Here is a 19,716-nt window from a genome sequence, read left to right as displayed (position 1 = left end):
CTAGTCAGTACACGGTATTACCAAGCCGGAGGTGGCGGGTTCGATTCCCGGTCCGGTCGAGGGGGGAAATTTTCTCGACTTCCCTGGGCATTAAGTATCATTATGCTTGCCTCACAATTTACAAATTCATGTATTGGCATCGAAAGCCCCCAATTAATAACTGTGGAAGTGCATTTAGAACACTAACTTGAGAGCACCCAATAAGCTGATATGCGAAAAAGAAGAAGAAGAAATGAGCAATTTGTGAGCAAAACTGTGTATGCCAAGCATGGGCTTGACTCGTGTTCATTTCTTCTTTCAATGTCAAATGAACTTACTATTCGCGCAGTTTTTATGACGTTTGATGATTGTTCACTCGGTTCATTTAAGCGTATGCGCATAGATCTGTTCACGTGGATGTCAAATTTATCACTGTCGGGTGGTTTGTTTACCCATCAATGTAATTATTTTTTGAATCAGGGTGACGTCTAGAGATCGAAAATTGATATGTGACGCCATTTTTAAATCCAAGATGGTAGCTTCCAGTTTAAGGAAAAGTAGGAAATGCGATCAAATACACACTTAGAAATACCTAATCTTACACGTGTCGGAACCCATCTTTGACATAAAGGATGAGACGTAAACAAATATGTAATGTAAAATTAAGTTCTCTGAGACTGAAAAGTTCGAAAGTACGTTTGATTGGGCTGAATTTCTCGTCTATTAGTACTGAATTTTATGTCAAAATTGACGCTCGCATATGTCAGTCTAAGAACACCTAAATTTACATCAATTTTTCTAAGTGTGTACTCATCAATAAAGGTATTTTTGGAATCGAGATGGTGTCTATGCGACGCCATCTTGAAATCCATGATGGCGGCTTCCGATTTCAGATTAAGTTATAAATACTGTCAAATACCCATCAATATAGGATTTTTTGAATGGGATGGCGTCTAGAGGCCGGAAATCGATACCCGAAGCCATTTTGAAATCCATATGGCTATGGGTATTTTTGGAATCGGGGTGACGTCTGGATATTGGCAATCAATATCCGACGCCATTTTGAAATCCATGATGGCGGCTTCAGGTTTGAGAAAAAGTTGTAAATTCTATCAAATACCCATACAATCAGCGTAACGTCTAGAAGCCGGAAATCGATATCCGACGCCATTTTGTAATCCAAGACGGCGGCTTCCGATTTGCGGAAAAGTGTCAAATATCCTAAAATATGCTTATTTTCAGAATGGGGATGAGACGTAGATACCGAAGATTGATGTCACGCCGTCTTTAAATCCAAGCTTGTGGCTTTGGTTCAGAAAAAATGTGAAATACTGTCAAATACCGATCAATGTGGGTTTTTTTTAAATCGTGCTGACAAGCCAGAAATCGATGTCCGACGCCATCTTGAAATTCAAGATGTAGGCTTCCGATTTCAGAAGAGTTGTCAAATAACCTACAAATGGCATGGAATATCGATTTTCAGCATCTACGCGTCGTCTTCGTTCCGAAAATACCCAGAATCTTAGGGTATTTGACACTTTTTGTGAAACCCGATGGCCGCCATATTGGATTCGAAAATGGCATCGAATATCGGTTTTCGGCATCCACACGTTGTCTCCATTCCGAAAATACCCATATTGTAGGGTATTTGACACTTTCTGAACCCTGATGGCCGCCATATTGGATTCCAACATAGCGTCGGATATCGATTTTCGGCATCCACATGTTGTCTCCATTCCGAAAATAACCATATTGTAGGGTATTTGACACTTTTTGTGAAACCCGATGGCCGCCATATTGGAGTCCAACATAGCATCGGGTATCGATTTTCCGCAGTCACGCGTTGTCTCCGTTCCGAAAAATACCCATATCTTAGGGTATTTGACACGTTTTATGACACTTGATGGCCACCATCTTGGATTCCAAAATGGCGTCCCCGTTCCGAAAATACCCTATTGTAGGATAGTTGACACTTTCTGAATCCTGATGGCCGCCATATTAGATTCCAACATAGCGTCGGATATCGATTTTTGGCATCTACGCGTTGTTCCCGTTCCGAAAATACCCATATTTTACGGTATTTGACACTTCATAAAACCAATGGCCACTATCTCGAATCCCAAAATGGCGTCGGATTTCGATTTTCAGCATCTACGCGGCATCCCCGTTCCGAAAATACCCTATTGTAGGGTATTTGACACCCGATGGCCGCCATTTTGGATTCCAAAATAACGTCTAATATCGATTTTTGGCACCTTCTTGTCGTTCCCGTTCCGAAAATACCCGTATTGTAGGGTATTTGAGACTTTCTCTGACCCCGATGGCTGCCATCTTGGACTCCAGAATGGCCTCGTTAATTTGATTTTCGTTTAATATAAAATAATATATTGTTACTACACATAATCCGGATGTCATCCCTATCGGCAACTGATATTGTGCGGATACTATCCGGATACTATATTTTGATGCCTGCGTAGTCAGGTCGTGACAAGTCGAATGAGCCCCGAATTGAAGAGAAAGTGGAAAAAACGAAGGAAGCAGTTTTCGAGTCATTCCTTGCGTCAATTGAAATAAGTCTTTGATTCAAATGAAATGAACAAGTGATAGTCCAGTCCTGTTTGAAAAGAGGAATGTTCATCGTGACTCGATAACAAGAAACACGATGACTTACACGAAAATGATATTGCTCGAAATTAAGCGATTCTGCGGAGAGATCATTTTCTTTTCTTTTTTTCGAAAGCGCAGAACCCTGCTTCTAACAATGAATGGTCTAACAGATGTTGCTTTTAAACCGACATCTTTCGTTGGCGATACTGCGTCAGTCGGTCAATTTTGATTGGGTTCAAATTTGACGCTAACGCTGATGTTGACGCAACATTGTGGGAGCACCTTTAGACCCAAGAGAAGAGGAGACAATACGGGGGTGAAAACCAAACACTTTTCTGTCAAACGCGAACCAGCTCGTGATTGGCTGATTTGTAGTGCGTAAGATAGAGATAGAGATTGATATAGATAGAGAAAGAGATATAGATAAAAGAGTAAGAAGCCAGTTGTTTCCTCTTCCTCTTAGCTTTAGACCAGTAAATTTCCCGGGAATGGCTTCCCGGTATGAAACATTAATTTTTATATACACTAGATATACGAATTAGTGTTTCCAACCCAGGACATTCCAGGAACTCTCTACATTTCGATATTCTATAACCCGATATTTTCTATAACTCGATGGATTCGGCGGTCCCTTCATTTTTCCATGTAACGTACTCTCCATAAGTCGACATTTCTACAAGTCGATGCTTCCATTGGTCGATGATCTATGATATTGTAGTATTATTCGATTGATGAGCAACAGTGGCTCACAGCACAGAAAATGTTCATGCAATGACATCTAACATTCACGTATTCTCTTTATTAAGCCTCTTCACGATTCGAAATCTCATACACATGAAACAGCAAAGTCAAAATACCAGAAAATATTGATTTTAGTATTGCACCGTTTATGTATCTTTAAAATCAAAGCCTCCTACAACACAACCATAAAATGGGTAGCCGGCAAACGTCAAACCGGGGGGTGATTGGTTAGAATTATGGCGTGTGTAAAATGCTGGATATGTGTAGCCGTTGACCCATCATACTTCCTCAGGGTGAAATCAAACAGAATTTTCGATTGGTCAGCTTAATGAGACCTTGGAGAACCTTCTCTCATGAGTGCAAAACGAGTAGATCTGTGATAGCGGTGGGAGCACTCACACCCTCAACAGCTCGCGCTGGAATATTCAGTAATTAAGGTTAATGGTAGCTTTTATCTAATTGAAAGCAGCAACATCCTTCTGCATGTCTGGATCCTAAATCAGCCCCAAATGGGAATTAGCATTCGCAGTGTTCTTCTAATGACTTGGGTCTGAATTCACTATTCACCCTTGTCAGGGAATTGTCGTCGTCTGCTTTCAATTCGATATAAACTCCCGGCATCAAAAAATAAACCCCTATTACGATTGCTAATCGAATTGAAATTAAATTTTCAATCAAACATACGGCAATCGATTCCCGGATCGACCCACTAAGGCATTCGCAATTAAAACCGTTGAAACAGCCATTTACGAAATTGAATTTCTAAATATTAATAACGTACAAGCAAATGGTACCGGTGCTGGAAAGAGCTTCATTCGCTCTATTAAATTTCTACCCAGCTTTCTATCTGCTGATCCAATCCGACGAAACAAAACCACATTGTTGCCAGCGGGGAATCTGATCTAATTCCAAACAAATTTCACGCCATTCTCAGCTCGTCTACCCCTCAGGTTCCCCTTTCCTCCCCCCAGCTACCAACCACCCGACACGAAACGATACGACGTACATGGTGTCTACATTCCATTACTAATCGCACCGAACTTTCTGCACACATTTTCTCGTTTCATTCTATCTGCTCGTTCGAACTATGGGTGGCCACCCATCGTTAACCCCTGCTGGAATCGAACCACCCCCAACCGACAACGCCGGCTGCCTGTGCTATCTCCTGCCCGGTTAATCTGCCATCGACATCGACATCGACAAACCGCGTGGCATTTAGACCCCTGCTGAAGCAGATCAAAAACTCGGCCGAGTCGCACATCGTGCTGGACTGTACCACGGATAAAATCTACGAAGTGCTGAAACAGGCCCAGCAGATCGGCATGATGAGTGACTACCACAGCTATCTGATAACGTCGCTGGTAGGTTTTTGGTTTCCTATATGTTGTGCCTTATATACTATATATTTCCGAACTCGAAACAAAAAGTTATCCATTTTAATCACCCTCCCCCCCGCGCAGGACCTGCACACCATCAACCTGGACGAGTTCAAGTACGGCGGAACGAACATCACCGCCTTCCGGTTGGTTGATCCGGAAAATCCGGAAGTGTCACAGGCGATCCGCAACTGGACCCTCGGCGAGGCGCGGCTCGGGAAGAAGGTCGATTTCAAAACAACGGTAAGTGCTGGACCTTTTTTCGTTTCAGGAATCTTTTGATTTACTTCCGATTTCTTTCCAAACACGGTTCGCACACACACAGTTCGGGATCGATTTCCGTCGTTGTTGGCTTTTTTTTTTTATTTCTTCTGCCTGGTGCGCTGTTGACAGCGCTTTGATTTTCTTCCGGTTTGTTGTTTGCGAGCCTCTCTCTGATAGGTAGGTTTCGAGAAAAAGGTGTGCTTTTGTGAGCTGAGCTCAATGAAGCGGAAATACTTGATTGAGTTTAGCTGGCGATTGGCTCGCTCGAATTGCCTTTATCAGTTGAATCGAACTGAGTTTTGGGAGCGTGGATGGTTAAAAAAAAACTTATCTCATTTAAGGACGGAAATCTTTTCACTTCTTCGCATTTTCTCGATGTAGCTGAAAATGCCAGTTGAATTCTGATGATTGTATGTTGCTTGGCAAGTAATAAGTTTTGCGTATATTGTAGAGTGGGTCATTAGAGTGATGCAAATTTTGAAATTTTTGCTCCACAATACTTAAACGATTCTAAATCGGATCCTGACTAACCTCTCAAAATTTGAACCCATTTGGTGAGAAACTGAGATGGCACAAACCATTTCAACTTTGTATGGGAATTACTATGGTAAAACCAAGATTTTTGTTCATGTCTATCTAATAATTCACCATATCGGTCTGCTTCAAAAACTTTCAACTGTACTTGTAAGAAATTTTCCCAGCTACAACTTTGCTCAAGACCACATTTTGATTAAATGCAAGGATCGAAAGTTATCAATGGTTCAATGCGCTGATGTCTTATGATCATGCTCAATCAACTGCTCAGCAGGCAACATTGGTGTTTCTGGGGCGTTGAATAGGACACAAAAATCATGGCTACTATGTCACACTGCAAAATAGAGTGTTGCCTACAGAGCAGCTGCTTGATCATGTCATAAGTTTACCAATCTCTTAAATAATTAATAACTTTTTCCTGTCTCGTTTTACATAGACACAATCTTAAGCAAAGTTATAGCTGAGAAAATTTTCTATAAGAATGGCTATCGAACTGTTTCGCAGCTTAATATGGAAAAAGACTAGAAGGCAATGAACAAAAAGTTGAGATTTCCCATAGTAATTTACAAGTAAACTTCAAATGGCTTGTGCGAAGTCTGTTTCTAACCAAATGAGTTGTAACTTTGGGAGGCTAATCAGGACCCGATTTAAAACCATTTAAGCACTGTGGAGCGAAAAAGTCAAATTTTGCATCAGTCTAGTGGGTCATCGTTATATGGAAAAACGCAAACTTTACCGCACCAATCGAGAACAACCCTTTTTTGGTTCCATTTGGAGTCCCAAACAACTGTGCAAAATTAGGGGACGATTGGTTGTAACTCGGCTTTCCGCATTGCGTTTAAAATTTGTATGGAAATTAGTATGGGAAAACCAACTGTTTTGCATTTTTATCCCTAGAGACAACACAATTGTGCATGAACCGTGCAACTAATTATGTACAAATATAGTCCAGGAAGTACCTAACAACGTTTCAAAAGAAAATACGGTCCTAAAATGTATCTAATAAAAAGTTATAGATATTCAAATATTTATGGTTTGAATTTAACATCAAAAATCCCTTTTTCTGCCAACACTGCCAGTGTACCAATGGAAGTCAGATTCCAAACTGAAATAATATTGGAGTTTCTTATCTTACCGATGTGGTATGTTGAGATGAATTATTCAAAAACAATTGCTCTATCTCGTTTGTGTAGTTGGAGAGGGGGGGGGGGGGTAGGTTTATTATATACCCCATCCTCCTCAATCATATCAATAGTTTCAGTTTGAAATAACTTCGGAGTTTCTTATTTTATCGATTTGGTATGTTCAGGATGAATTATTCAAAAACATTTGCTCAAGCTCATAAGAGTTGTTAGACAGCGGGCTGGGGGGGGGGGGAAGGACTTACTGTATGCAGATTTTAAAACGAAAATTGTTGTGGTGTAAATATTTAATATCCACTTGTCGGTTCATTTGTTAGTGAGGAAATGTTTGAATTATTAGCAGCTGGGAAATTTTAATTTTCTATACAAAGCTTTTATTTGAAATATAAAACTGCCATTCGGGCCACCCGCACATAGAAAACACAGAAGTAGTCGTACGTCAAGAACCAAAAACAAGCGAAAACGAAAACTGTCTTCACCAGTTTCGTCTCAGACACAGGTACAGTCGGATTTGGCTTGTAATTTTAACAAGGACTTTCCGCCACTTCCGGGATCATCTAAAACCCCAGATATCCCAGTTTTTCAGCCAGAAAAAAAAACTGAATAATCAGCAAGAACATGATGCCATGTTCACGTTTTCTGGAATTGTGGAGAGCATCTTCAATATATTCAACGTCTCTGACTCAACTAGGAACATTATTAATTTAGTGCTTCCATTTGTGAAAACTCTTTTAAAGCAACTAGCTTCTAGGTGGTCCTTCCTTGCATCGATCATATCTTTTGATGGATAATTTTCCGAATGAGGTTGGAAATATGATCTCTCTTCTTCAGTGGAACTGTAGAAGTCTTATACCGAAACTTGACACATTGAAATTTTTAGTTCACAACTCACTTTGTGATGCATTTGCTCTTTGTGAAACATGGCTCTCTTCAGACACAAATCTTCCTTTCCACGATTTTAACATTATTCGCCTTGATCGAGCAGATTCGTATGGAGGGGTGCTTCTCGGGATCAACAAACTCCATTCCTTTCATAGAATCGATCTGCCTTCCGTGACAGGCATTGAAGTAGTTGCATGTCAGGTAAATGTTCGAGGTAAAAGTATCAGTATTGCCTCAGTATATCTTCCTCCGAGAACTGCGATTTCTCGCCAAGGTTTCTCAGATACCTGCTCAGTTTTATCTGAGCCTCGGTTGATATTAGGAGATTTTAACTCCCACGGTACAGGCTGGGGGGAACTGTACGACGACAACCGCTCAACCTTGATATACGACCTTTGCGATAGCTTCAATATGACAATTCTAAACACTGGGGAAGTAACACGAGTAGCCAAACCTCCAGCAAGAGAAAGTAGATAAGACCTCTCCCTCTGTTCGAGTTCACTATCGTTGGATTGCTCGTGGAAAGTAATCCAAGATCCCTACGGTAGTGACCACTTGCCAATCAAAATTTATATTACCAATGGTTCATCTTCTACTCGCTCGGTTGACATCGCGTACGATCTTACGAAAAACATTGACTGGTAAAAATTTGCGTCCGCGGTTATTGATGCCAGTCAATCGGTTGAAACACTTCCTCCACTGGATGAGTACTCCTTTCTCGCGCGTCTAATCATCGATTGTGCGCTGCAAGCACAGACGAAACGTGTTCCGGGTGTTTCCGTTCGCAAGCGACCTCCCACTCCGTGGTGGGATAAGGATTGCACCGACGCGAACAGCGAGAAGTCCGCCGCGTTTAAACGCTTCCGCAGACACGGTAAGGTCGGGGATTTCGAGCGGTACACCGACCTCGAGAAAACTTTTAAGGGCTTGATTAAAGCCAAAAAACGCGGTTACTGGCGTCGGTTCGTCGATGGTTTGTCGAGAAAGACTCCCATGAGAACACTCTGGAATGTCGGCAGGAGAATGCGAAACGCGTCATCACCGGTCAACGAAGACAAGGAGTACTCAAACAGTTGGATATTCAGCTTCGCGCGGAAAGTTTGCCCGGATTCGGTGTCGGTTCAAACCAACGTTCGTGATCGTCCGTCGGGTAGTAACGAAATAGATTCCCCGTTTTCGATGGTGGAATTCTCACTTGCTCTCCTCTCATGTAACAACTCAGCTCCAGGAATGGATAGAATCAAGTTCAACTTGCTTAAAAATCTCCCAGACGTCGCGAAGAGACGCTTGTTGAACTTATTCAATCAATTTCTGGAGCACAACATTGTTCCGGATGACTGGAGGCAAGTAAGAGTTATCGCCATTCGAAAACCCGGTAAACCCGCGTCGGATTATAACTCGTACCGTCCAATCGCGATGTCCTGTATACAGAAATTGTTGGAGAAAATGATTCTTTTTCGTCTAGACAAATGGGTCGAGTCGAATGGTTTACTTTCAGATACGCAATTTGGATTTCGGAGAGGCAAAGCGACTGTCTTGCGTTGCTTTCAACTGAAATTCAACTGGCCTATGCGCAAAAACAGCAAATGGGTTCAGTTTTCTTGGACATTTGTTTGTATCGATATCCTTTCGGATAAACTCCACGATAGTGGGCTTTCACCAATTATAAACAACTATTTGAGCAACTTGTTGTCTGAGAAATATATGAGCTTTTCTCATGGAAACTCGACAACTTCACGAATTAGTTACATGGGTCTCCCCCAGGGCTCATGTTTAAGCCCCCTTCTTTATAATTTTTACGTTAAAGACATTGATGGTTGTCTTGATGAAAATTGCTCGCTAAGGCAGCTTGCAGATGACGGCGTTGTGTCCGTTATAGGACCAAGTGCACCGGACCTGCAAGGACCATTGCAAGATACCTTAGACAATTTGTCTACTTGGGCTATGAAGCTGGGTATCGAATTCTCTCCGGAGAAAACTGAGTTGGTTGTTTTTTCTAGGAAGCATCATCCTGCACAGTTACAGCTTCAACTAAAGGGTAGAACAATCACTCAAAGTATATCTTTCAAGTATTTAGGTGTCTGGTTCGATTCCAAATGCACATGGGGAAAACATATTGCGTATCTGAAACAAAAATGCCAGCAAAGAATTGATTTTCTTCGTACAATTCCTGGAACTTGGTGGGGAGCACACCTGGAAGATCTGATCAGGTTGTATCGAACAACCATCTTGTCGGTTCTAGAGTACGGTAGCTTCTGCTTTCAATCCGCGGCAAAAACACATATCTTGAAGCTGTAACGGGTTCAATACCGTTGCCTCCGAATTGCGCTTGGCTGTATGCACTCGAATACGATGAGCCTCGAAGTACTCGCGGGTGTTCTCCCACTGACAGATCGTTTCACGGAACTGTCCTTCCGGTTTCTTATCCGTTGTGAGGTAATGAACCCATTGATAATAGAACACTTTGAGAAGCTGCTCGACCGAAATCCTCAAACAAGATTCATGAGTTTGTACTATGAGTACATGACGCTGGAGGTTGGTCCTTCTTCATTAATCTCCAATCGTGATTGCTTTCAAGCCTTCTATAGTTCCTCTGTAAATTTTGATCTGACCATGATGCAAGAAATCCATGGAATACCAGATCACCATCGGTCGATGGTTGTTCCCTCAATTTTTGCAATCAAGTACCACCATGTAAGTAACGATAAAAGATTTTTCACAGATGGGTCAACCATAAATGCTTCCACTAGATTTTATGTATTTAATCAATTTCATAGCACCTCTTATAAACTGCAGAAACCATGCTCAGTATACGTTGCGGAACTCGCAGCTATATTTTACGCAGTAGAGCGAATTGCCTCACTACCTTCTGACCATTATTTCATTTTTACGGATAGTCTTAGCTCATTGGAGGCTATTCGTTCAATGAGGCCGATGAAGCACTCCTCGTATTTCCTGCCTGAAATACGATCTAAACTGAGTGCTTTATCTAACTGCTCCTATACTATCACCTTAGCTTGGGTCCCATCTCATTGCTCAATTCCGGGTAATGAGAAAGCGGACTCGTTGGCTAAGGTGGGCGCTATGGAAGGCGATATTTTTGAGCGACAAATCGCCTTCAACGAATTTTTCTCCATTGCTCGTCAGCAAGTCCTCATCAGTTGGCAACAAAAATGGAATGATGGTGAATTGGGAAGATGGTTACATTCTTTTCTCCCACAGGTGTCGAACAAATCATGGTTCAAAGGGTTGGACATGAGCCGCGACTTTATACGCGTTATATCAAGGCTTATGTCCAATCACTGCTCGTTAGACTCGCACTTCTATCGAATTGGGCTCTCAGGCAGCAATTTATGTGCGTGTGGCAGTGGTTATCACGATATCGAGCATGTTGTTTGGTCGTGTACCTTACACCATGTTGCCAGATCTGAGTTATCCACATCCCTCAGGGCCCGAGGAAAACAACCCGCGATACCCGTTAGAGATGTCTTGGCGAGCCGAGACCTTGACTATTTGAATTTAATTTATGTGTTTTCAAAGCGGATAGATTTGAGGATTTAGAAGTTAGTGTCATCTTGTGTTCTCCCAAGTTGTTAGCTACCCATCGGTGTACCCCCATGTTTGTCTTTTTCATCAGAGTGTCGCTTAGTTCGAGATCAAGAGCACATTGCTCTCCAAACCTTGTGTTCACAATCCCTTCCCTGCAATCTATTTGTTACAATTTGTCACCCCTAACCTCGAGATAGCCGCGAGTAATCGGCCCCCGTAATTTTGTAATCTAATACTACGTAAACTTAAACATTCTGCGTCATACGGTTCGGATGGTATTCCTGCATGCATTCTTAAGAATTGCTCAAGTGTCTTATTGATGCCGCTAGTGAAATTGTTTAATATTTCATTACAGCGAATGACATTCCCATCCGCGTGGAAGACTTCGGTCATGATTCCTATTCACAAAAAGGGGGACAAGTGTGATATTTCCAATTACCGCGGGATAACGGCGTTGAATGCTTGCTCCAAACTCTTTGAGATAATCGTGAACGATGCCTTGTTCGAAGCTAGCAAGAATTACATCTCTAGTGCCCAGCATGGATTTTTTCCAAAAAGATCTGTGACAACGAACCTCACTCAATTCACTTCATTGTGCATTCGATCGATGGACGCTGGCATGCAAGTAGATGCTATATACACTGATTTCAAAGCTGCATTCGACCGAGTGAACCATGCTATTGTGCTTCGAAAACTCGAGAAATTTGGAGTATCCGTCGCCTTTGTTCGTTGGTTCGAATCATACCTGTCAGGACGGTCTATGAAAGTTAAATTAGGCTCCTCACATTCAACCGCCTTCCCGATTGTATCCGGAGTTCCACAAGGGAGCAACCTAGGCCCCCTATTGTTTTCGCTTTTCATTAATGATGCATCGTTTGTTTTACCATCTGGAAATCGTGTTTTCTACGCCGATGATGTTAAGATTTACATGGTAATCACATGCATCGAGGACTGTGCCTACCTGCAGAGTTTGTTGGAGTCATTTGAGGATTGGAGCAAACGGAACTTACTGGAACTGTGTGTAACGAAATGCAACACTATTTCGTTTTCCAGAAAACGTCATCCGATCATCTTCCACTATCGTCTTGCTGGTCATGATCTAGAACGGCTGAATCAGGTTAGAGACCTTGGTGTGATATTGGACTCTGAACTTAACCTCCGGACACATTATGCTGATGTGATTTCAAAAGCGAATAGGCAGCTTGGATTTATCTTTAAACGTGCCGATGGATTCCGTGACCCTCTGTGTCTGAAATCACTGTACTGCGCCTTGGTTCGCTCGATCCTTGAATCTGCTGTAATAGTTTGGTGTCCGTACAGCAGTATATGGGTTGACCGTATAGAATCGGTTCAAAGAAAATTTGTGCGCCTAGCTCTTCGTTATCTACCTTGGCGTGAACATCTAAATCTACCTCCCTACGAACATCGATGCATGCTGTTAGGAATTGAAACACTGGAGAAACGAAGGTCTGACATGCAAGCGGTTTTTGTCACCAAAGTATTAACTAGTGAGGTGGATGCACCTGCCATTCTTGCCGATATCAACGTTTATGTACCTGAACGCCCCCTTCGTCGGCGTAACTTCCTGCATTTGGCATCCCGCAACAGTCGATACGGGCAACACGACCCAATACGGTTCATGGCCTCTCGCTTCAACGATGTATCTGAGCTTTTCGACTTTGAAGCTTCTGCAGCTACTTTTCAACGCCGCCTAAGTAATCGATTGTAAAGCTGTTATGTGCTTGGATTGATTATGAGCAGGTGAGTGACTGTCCATCCCCTGATGACTGTATGAATTGTGCTACCTGTTTTCATTTTTTGTTTCCGGTTGCTTTCGACCCTTCCACGAGGACTTGACAATCAATGACGATGCTGCACTGTTGCTGACACACTTTTATGACACTGACCGCATTTTAACGTTTTTAATTTACACTGTAGTAATTATTGTATTTTGCATTGTTTTTGCTGTGAACTGTGTAATTGTTAATGTTTAGTTTCTGTTTCTATGTACTTAATTTAAGAAAAGAAACAGGGTTTTTATGCCAATTTGAGTTCACCATGACTCAATTTGGCTTTTCCCTGTCCAACTTCATTAAGACAACCTTGTCAGATGGAGGAATACAAATAAACAAACAAACAAATAATCAATGAATATTGGCTCCGCAAAGCTATAGCAAATGAGCCTGGAAAAATAAACGCATTATAAAAAAAGGAGTGGAGGAATAGTTAGCCCCCCCTTCATCCTTTAATATGCCTATAAAATTGAAAAATTATTTTTAAATAATTCACCTGAGCATACCAAATTCATAAGATAAGAAACTCCGAAGTTATTTCAGTTTGTAACTTTACTTCTATTGATATGAGTGATCCCTCCCCCCCCCCATCCCCCCTTCGACTACGTATATGAGATAGATCTATTGTTTTTGAATATTTCATCTGAACATACCAACGATAAAATAATTAACTTCGAATTTGGAGTCTGACTTTCATTGGTACACCGGCAGTGTTGGCAGAAAAAGGGATTTTTGGCATTTAATTCGAAACATTGATCTTTGAACAGCTATAACTTTTTCTAGGGGCATTCAAGTACAATACATTTTTAAGCAAAGTTGTTAGGCACTTCCTGGACTATTAGATGCGTGGCTTTTGCAAAATTGTGGTCCCTAGTAATAAAGGTGCAAAAAGTAGGTTTTCCCGTACTAATTTCCATACAAATTTCAAACGCAATGCGCAAAGCCGGGTTACAACCAATCGACCCCAAATTTTGCACAGTTGTTTGGGACCCCAAATGGAACCAAAAAAACATTGTTCTGAAAAAATGATCATGATGACCCATCCTAATATATAGGTATTCTTGTATAGTCGTTTGGTACTGCTCGACTTAATCTGTTGTGCTTCTATGCTGGTGGTCAATTGCCAACTTAGTGACGTAAATGGGATTTATTTTTGGAACAATCATTTAGGGCCGTTTTTTAAATAAGGTGAAAGTTAATTTTACATAGTTGAAGATGCTAATTTCAAATAACAGACTGTAGTGGTAATTTTTATACGATAGATGGAGTAGATGAAAGCATAGAGTTGATAGTTCCGTTAGAGTACGGCAGTGTGCCAAACCCGATCAAATCACACCCAAATTGCATCAATACCACTAGGCAATGCAAATTAGCCAAAAAGGGGAGTATTGATTTTCAAAATGGTGGTTGATTTTCAAGATGGTCGTTTCAAAATGGCTGGTCTTTTATAAAATGGATGATCTTTCTGAATGCAATATTGATGTCAATTTCATTCCCAAGTTGGTAGATTCCCAAGTAGCCAACAAGCCCGTTAATTCGCCTTTTTGCAATATACGGCGGTTAATATAAAGCTTGGCATGTCCTATGTTAGCTGTGTATCAGCCTTATATAGCAAAAAGGCGAATTAGAGGCCTTGTTGGTTACTTGGGTTATTTGCAAAATTGATGATTTAAGATGGCAGTAGTTTTTTTTTTTCAAAATGGTGAAATTCAAGATGGTGAACCTTTGATAAAATTTTCGATCATTTCGAATGACAATTGACAATTTCAATTCCTAGATTATGGGTAATTTTTTAAATCCAAAATGGTGGGTCTTTGATAAATTGGTTAGTGCAATTTTGTAGTATAGCGATGATAATTTGCTATTGCAATTTGGTTTTGAAGATCGGATGTGAAGAGATCTGAAATGGTGGTTGATTTTCAACATGGTGGATAATTTTCAAGATTTCTGGTCTTTTATTAAATGATCGATCTTTCGGAATGCAATATTGATGTAATTGTAACTAGGAGCAGATCACTTGTGATGCAATTTATTATAGCAAAAAATGCATTTTTAGACATAATCAAAATTAATGCATTTTCTCAGTGCATTTGTTGTTGTGTGTTGCTCTAAGTGACAGCTCCTACCAACCTTAGTGCGCTAAAATTCAGGGAACTGACTCAGTGCTGTGTTCCTAAAATTTGAGCTCAGTAGTCGCACCCAATTGACCTGCACCCTTAAAATATAAATCTGACTAAAATAACGATGCGCCCACCCCTAACGTTGATGTCGTTGTTTCAAATGGTGTACTATCTAGTTAATATGGTAGGGGAGAATGGTATACAACGCACCCCCTGGGCAGAACGCACCAGCTGACTTTCATTTGTGTTTTTCATGGCTTTTGCGTAACTTTTTTGTTGTCTTATCAAGCAGCACTTCTAGCATAGCATCTGAACTCAAAATCCTGCATGATAAATCCTAGAATTGGATTAAAACTTCCAAGAAAAACTCAAAATAAAATGAAAAAGTGCGTCTTACCCCGGGGGTGCGTTATGTACTGTTCTCCCCTACGTTGTAAAACATTTGCACTGTATCACTTCTGCACGATGAGCAGCACCATACTTAACAGGTGGCAAAAGTAGCATTTACCACACAACAAACCCGAGAGGCTGAAAATCGCTCTAATGTTCCTTGAGCATCGTAAAGTTCCTTTATCCTTGTTTCTTCAAATTATTCTTAATTCCTTAAAGTTCCGTCAACATTTTCCAAGCACCATCATTTTTGTTTTGACGTAGGACTAGGTCTGTGATTTCTATATGGGGGTACACTTTGTTTGTGAAAACCGAAAATGGAACATGTAACGAAATTTTGAAATATTTTGAACGTTAATTACTCAGCTGCCCAATTTCAATAATTTTATCACCAATCGATCAGAAATATTTCTACGATCGATAGAAATGCTTCCGACTGTTAATTTTAAAGAAGAATCTATTGAAAAAGTGGTAAATGTCAAGCATTGCCCAAAAGCGTCGAAATAACTAACAATTCCAAAATTTACGTACATGCATATGCTGCCTCCCCAACACAGTCATCAGAGAATCGTTTCTAGACGAAACATGTCGATTCCCCAAAACTGTCATCAGAGAGTCGTTAGTGAACGAAACAAGTCGAAGTGGCATTCGCTTCTGATCTTCGGGCGTGTGCGAATAGGAAGAATGCAATTGCGTAACATTTTGCACACTCATCGCCATATTCAGAACCACACGACCCCAAAGACCACACAAAATGGTCTCCAGAGATGTAATCTTGTAACCAAACTTGAAAGCAGGGGTGAAAGTGATTTTGATCGATTCTCTTCATCGACTTTCTGTTTCGTTAATAACTCGAAGACAAACACATTAATTGATACGTTTTTTGTTCTGGATGATAGAAGAGCATAGCAGATAGAGTGCGAAATAGCTTACTGAAGCCAAGGTCATCAAAGGAGGAAATCGATGAAGAGAATTGACTTTCACCCCTCTGCTTCTAAGCCCCTTATGTCATCGGCATAGCAAATAAAACTAGCATCGGACCGCTTTTGGCTCTTGGGTTACACTTGCTGGTTGCAATTCTGCTGTTCGACATTTACAAAGGACCACCAAAAAACATGAAATTACACTATTTTCTAGGGATGCCTAAAAGTCCAATTATTCGATTAACGATTAATCGGAAAGATTTTTCCAGCTATTCGATTACATATTTATCGAATTTTCAATTATTCGAGCGCGCATCCGACATCCCTTCTTATTTATACTCGTTTGATTTAGCGGAGTAGAGACAATAAATAACATGAACATCCATAGAGAAGAACCATGACGCGAAACAGGATCATAAATTCGCCGAAAAAAGTGTCTTTCTGCTAAAAGCTATGATTTACCAACTTGTTGAGAGAAGGAGTTTAACGAGAAAACTAAAAAGGGGAGGAGCTTTAGCTGGGTGGAGTAGTCGCAGACACCAGTTCAACCCCTTTCCAGCAGCAGACGGGCCGAGACTCTTGCGAGTGCCCAATCATTGAACCGAAGAATATGGGATTTTCCGGTCCGATTTGCTGATCCAGCTGCCTATAGGTCATCATCATCTTCCAAAGGCTTTGAGCCTGAAATGCCCTTTTCAGGGCCACCAAGATTTTCCAAAAGAGTTAAATTTCTGAACATGTCCCAACTAAAATTCTTACCAGAAGCTTCTTTTCAGCGCTACCATAGCCATACTAAAGAGTATAAACAGAGAGAACCCTGCTCAAATTCCTATTCCTACACTAAACACAAGCTCAAGCTGCAGTTAACAAATAACATTTATTATAAAGAGTCCTTCGTCACCATTGCGTACAACCCCATAGGACTGTCTCTTGTAATTTTTTTATTTATCTCATATCAAACTTGACTTTCACCAACTTTCAGGAAAAACCTTGAACTGAAACCAAAACCTCGGACAAACCAAAGTTCCCAAATCTACCAGTAAGTTAGCAAATCAAACCTGATCAAATCAAAAGTATGCTGAACTTCAACAAACCAATTTCAATTTCTCAGAACTTCTACTAAAATTATTTAACTTCCACAATGTTGGTGAAACTTCTAGGAAATCCGGTAGTGGTCATTAAGACCTACTGAGAATAGCACTACGGACAATCTGTTCCGATGGTAGAAGTCCATCACACAGATGTTTGCGTGTGGTGTGTGGTTACAATCCATCTCCCACTGACCAGGCAGTGCTTTTATGGAAGAAACCTATTTCATCGCTTCCACTAAACCAGCGCCCCCCGTTGCGAATCCAACATCAGATCAAGCGGGTCCCAGCCACCATTCAGTTCAGCATCGCCTCACTGCCGCTGGGGCCCAGCCGAGCCATGGCTGTACTGCCCCGGGATTATCGTACGCCCGTGATGTATCAAGTGAGTCATAAGCGACGAACTAGTGGTCCTCGTTACTGAGGTGATCATAATCTTGCGCACCACCAAGACACTACCTGAGCAGCTTCGTGCAGTTATGTACCTCGTGTAAAAGTATGGACCGTGAAGCCATCAAAATAGTCAACTGGAACGCTTGCTCGCTCAAGAGCAAAATCATTGAGCTCGTTGATTTCCTCAATGAACATAACATTGACATCACCGTCATCACCGAAACACACCTGAAGCCGGAGATAAATGTTCACCTCCCCGGCTCGTAAGACTAGACCGGACCAGCTCCTGCGGAGGAAGAGTGGCTATCGCATTAAGGAGAAATATTGGCTCTCGACTGCTACCGAGTTTCCAGCTGAAGATGATTGAAGCGGTGGGTGTGAAAGTCTCTACTACTGTCGGCCCTATTACCATCATTGCGGCCTACTGTCCCAAACAAGTCACCATCAGATTGAGATGTGCAGAGTTGAGTACCCCTTGGTTTGACGATATTTTTGAAAGAATTTTTTTCTAAGAGTTATGCCTGCTTGTCTGTGGCGTTACTTTATTATCTTGCATCTGTTCTTCCTTTAAGAGTTGAGGTAGAGTATAGTCACTATGTTCATAGTCCCTTTTAACCAAGTGACCCCCTCGGCTCAATCGCATTTGGTTGTATGCTTAATTTGCTCTCGTACAGTGCTGCAGCATCCACGCCATTATAAACGTCCCTTATATCTCCGTCAATGAGAAAGAAAACGAAATCTATAACATTGTAAGCCCCTCCCCTGAATACTTCTCTTGATCTTTGATAAGACACAGCCAAAGCTTCTTCCGAACTAATTTCATCAGAAAAGTGTCACCAAGTGCGGTCGTATATCACTCAGTAATAGAAATGGAGTCAATTATCAGATCGTCCGAAGTCAAGTGCGAACGAAGGCAGAATGAAATCCAATCTCTGTGCGTCATTAACCAAGTCCAACTTTTACCCAGAATGTCACAAAAACTGCCCCCCCCCCCTTAACCGACAACGGCATCAAGTCCGCAACATATTTCCCCAATCAGCAGAAAACTATCAATTTCCTTTTCCCCCCACCCGCCAACAAGCGAAATGGAATCCAATGTCAATCAACATCAACCGATGATGGGATTCCACAGGTCCCGATTCTGATCCCATAACTCCTACCACTTCAGACCACTACTGGCTGACTGGCACAACACTGGATTTATGTCTGCTTCCCGTCCAAGCGAGGGAGGGAGGGAGGTAGGATAGAAGTTTTAAGCCGCTCGTCTTTCCCGGCGAAAAATCGTGACAACCCCGATAACTGCCTGAAATCCCGCTTTATGAGACCATTAATTTCCAGTTTAGCCCCGGATTCGGACTACTAAAAACGACACGATCCATTTTTCACATGAGGTTACACACACACACACTGACGCGGGTAGTGGAAGATCCCCTCTTTCCAGGAGAGGAAAATAAGGCCATACGAAAATGTTGAAGGCATAATTCCATTTCCGTGCCACCATGTGTGTGAGGGCGGGAACCCTCCGCCGCAGAAAAGTGATTTATTGACTGACGAGATATGTTTTATTTATTTAAGCTTGTCCCTCCCGGCCTCCCACGCACCGGCCGTTCCGTCGGTTCCATCGTTCTCGTTGTAGCTCCTCTGCATGAAGATATATTTTTTTGCTGATGTTGCGATGGGCTCTTGACCAACTGGCTGGTAGAGTGACTATGCGATGGTTGGCCCTCAATATCATGAATGTGGGACAAGGTGTAGGATCTGGATACGGGCTGTGGACAGTAGACGGTCAGTTGTGTGTGAAGAGATGATTTGCAAGGGCGGTTTATTGATATTTATTGGAAAGTCTCTTCGGGGAATTCTCGATGAACATTTCAAATGGTCCTATCTGCTTTGATCGATTCTCTTCATCGACTTTCTCTTTCGTTAATAACTCAG

At 41.6% G+C, this 19,716-nt stretch overlaps 1 protein-coding gene across 3 annotated transcripts in view; it reads left to right on the top strand.

Moving 5' to 3' along the window:
• KaiR1D (Kainate-type ionotropic glutamate receptor subunit 1D) overlaps positions 1–19,716 on the top strand; it is a 415,379-nt gene that overhangs the window by 245,228 nt on the left and 150,435 nt on the right. For all 3 annotated transcript variants that reach the window (XM_065236420.1, XM_065236419.1, XM_065236418.1), the window contains exons 4-5: positions 4,547–4,688; positions 4,788–4,946. In XM_065236420.1, coding sequence (XP_065092492.1) covers positions 4,547–4,688; positions 4,788–4,946 — 301 coding nt within the window. The remainder of the gene's footprint in view (positions 1–4,546; positions 4,689–4,787; positions 4,947–19,716) is intronic.

The sequence above is a fragment of the Ochlerotatus camptorhynchus genome, unplaced genomic scaffold (assembly GCF_037179485.1).
Source record: "Ochlerotatus camptorhynchus isolate MF236.1 unplaced genomic scaffold, CSIRO-AGI_Acam_v1.1 ptg000550l, whole genome shotgun sequence".
NCBI classification, from domain to species: domain Eukaryota; kingdom Metazoa; phylum Arthropoda; class Insecta; order Diptera; family Culicidae; genus Ochlerotatus; species Ochlerotatus camptorhynchus.
Note: the sequence above shows the minus strand (reverse complement) of the source record. Positions and strands in the feature narration are given on the sequence as shown.